At 34.7% G+C, this 2,842-nt stretch overlaps 1 protein-coding gene across 1 annotated transcript in view; it reads right to left on the bottom strand.

Moving 5' to 3' along the window:
* Nucleotides 1-10: 10 nt before the first annotated feature.
* LOC117107348 (CD63 antigen-like) overlaps nucleotides 11-2,842 on the bottom strand; it is a 7,823-nt gene continuing 4,991 nt past the window's right edge. Inside the window, exons 5-6 of the mRNA XM_033248995.1 lie at nucleotides 2,283-2,366; nucleotides 11-683 (exon numbers count right to left, since the gene is read on the bottom strand). Of these exons, the coding sequence (XP_033104886.1) occupies nucleotides 600-683; nucleotides 2,283-2,366 (168 nt within the window). The 3' untranslated portion in view covers nucleotides 11-599. The remainder of the gene's footprint in view (nucleotides 684-2,282; nucleotides 2,367-2,842) is intronic.

Below are 2,842 nucleotides of genomic sequence, written 5' to 3'. Positions count from 1 at the left end.
TATAAATATAAACACGCTGTAGTTTATAAAAATTGTCAGAATAGGTGGCAGAGGCACTTTAAACATTAAAGATGAGAAATCTTTGAGTGTGAAAAAAATAGTTGCTCCAAACGGGATTGTCATTTATAATTATAACGGTAAAGGAGAAGAATCTGCGAGTATGGATAATCACCTAAGTTGGATTCTATACCATAATGCCCAGGTTTATAACTTTATTTTAATGAATTATGCATTCAAAATACAACTCTATATTTTATATATAAATAGGCCTATTTACAATATTCAATATATAGTACGGTATTTATTATGATTGTAGTAATATGACTAAGTAAAAGCAATGACTTTTATAAATACTTATAGTAAGTCATAACTTTTCAAAACTTATTTTTTCTTTAAAATATTCATTGGAAATGCATTTATATTATATATAAATATTTACAATATTCACAAACGCTTTTTACATTGAACTGATAAAAAAACCATGTTGATGATGATACGACCAAAGAGTTTTTTTTAAATAACTGAGTACAAGCAATAAATACTGTAATACTTTCACCACCAGCAACAAGTTATAAGTAAAACAATTCTTTATGCTAACTTCATAAATGTGTTTCATGTACATTAATGTGTTGATAGTACACCGTAAACCGACAAACTGGGATTGAGAAAAACAGTCCAAAACCCTGAAAACAAATTAGATACAATATAAGAATTAAAGAAAAATAATTAAGACAGTGAAATATTAGATTATTAAATCTTTATTTTTACTCAAAAAACTTTTCTAAGTTCTTTTTATGGGATTATTCCAGCTATTTTTTTTTTTATTTTTTTTCTTAGCGCCGATGGTAAGTTACATGTCCACCGGAACCGGGGGCGCGGGGGCCCGGGCACCCGGCTTTTTGGCAGAAAATATATAATGGAGATTTTTGTATGGTCTCGGAAAGAAATGCAAGAAAAGAAAGAGGGAAGGAGAGGGAGGGGAAAGAGTATTTAAAAAAAAAAAAAAAAAAAAAAGATGAAAAAATATAACAGATGGACCGGTTTTTTCTTATTAACAATAAGAAAATTCAATTCAATTCTTATTAATGTGTTTTTTATATAAATTTTATATATATTTTATTTATTCCATTTTTATCATTTTAATTTGGTTTTATGTCTGGTGCTATGCTTTTTATCCATTGTTTTCTTTTATGTTTGTGTTGTGAATTTCTTGAATTTTGGTGTTCTGTTTTAAAATTTTTAAGCAATTATTGTAATACATTCATATACAGTCTTTGGCTGTCTGTTTGTAATTTTTAATTTATTTTTTTATCTGAATAAAGAATAACGACCTTGAATACAAAATAAGAAGTCGGGAAAGCTCATTTCCCGCCACCTAGGAATCAACATATTCTCAGGGGAGGACCCCGACCCACTTTTCTTTTTGGGGTTCATCGATTCATTGAAAAAAGAATACGTGCAACGTATACCGGTACACACATAAGGCCTATTTTCTGTAATAAGAATAGAGAAAAATTTACCTGACCGTTTTCAAGGGAGAAAACCTTGAAATTTGAAGAACTTAAAAGACACTTCTGAAGTCGGAAAAACTCATTTCCCGCCATTTAGAAATCAAAGTTTTCCTGGGGAGGACCCAAACCCACCTTTCTCTTTGTGGTTTATTGATTCATGGAATTGTTTTCAAAAGGGGAAAACCTTGAATATTGTAGGACTTAAAAGTCATAAAAAGACACCTCAAAAATCAGGAAAGCTCATTTCCCGCCATCCAAGAACCAAAATTTTCCCTGGAAGCACCCCCGAAACTCCTTTTCTTTTTGGGGGTTTATCGAGTTATGGGGAAAAACACGTATGCAACTACTCATTTTTAAAAAATGTTGTATACACACATAACATGCCTATTTACTGTAATAAGAATGAGAAAGTTTACCTAACCGTTTTCAAGAGGTGGAAAACCTTGATTTTGAAGTCGGAAAAGTTCATTCCCCGCCATCTAGGAATGAAAATTTCTCGGGGAGGACGCCCGTATCCACCCTGCTTTTTTGGGGTTTTAAGAAAATTTTGGCCCCCAACCCCCAAAATATGAACCTATTAATATTCACATTCATCTTACCAGTGTGCCTCTCGCCACTTTGAAAAAGGTTCTGCCAGCCCTGAGCAGCTGCTGCTGCCGCTGCCGCCGCCGCCGCCGCTGCTGCTATTATTATAATTACCAACATCATTATCATTATGGGTACATTCTTTACCAAATGTTATGAAAAAACAATAAACAGAAAGTATATTACCAGAAAAATACCGACTAATAGTAGTATGGAACTGACGATATAGTAGATGGATGAAAGTGACTCTCGTGCAACATCAAAACAACCCTGTAAAATACAAAACATTAGTGACCAGAAGGGGAGTAGTGGGTGTGTTGACTGAAAAGGTTCAGTAAAGCCGGTTACCCACTGCGTGCGACGGTGACGCGACGGCAACGCGACGAAGAACGCACGCGAAGACTAGGACCAAACGGATCGTCTTTTTAATGAGGATCCGTTCAGATTACCACTGACAATCAGCTGACGGCGTTGCATCGTCTATCGCTCGCCGGAAGCAAACAGTAGGTGTGTCGAAATCTGTCTAGAATACGGGCTGTATGGGGGCGCTGTTGACCAGAATACGGCAGAGCCATATATATAAAGAGTTGCGACATTCGGCACCTTGGTTTACGAAAGTCACGTGGTACACACCGTCCATTTTGTTTCATAATATTCCCGATGAACACATGCAAAGTATATGTGTTACGTACATTGCATATTAATTTCACACACTTAATTGGGTTTACAACTATATTTTATAATTA

Source organism: Anneissia japonica, unplaced genomic scaffold (assembly GCF_011630105.1).
Source record: "Anneissia japonica isolate Jap-2015-1 unplaced genomic scaffold, ASM1163010v1 scaffold287701_len26696_cov98, whole genome shotgun sequence".
Lineage (NCBI taxonomy): Eukaryota > Metazoa > Echinodermata > Crinoidea > Comatulida > Comatulidae > Anneissia > Anneissia japonica.
The sequence above is the reverse complement of the archived record's forward strand: the minus strand, read 5'-3'. Positions and strand labels throughout refer to the sequence as shown.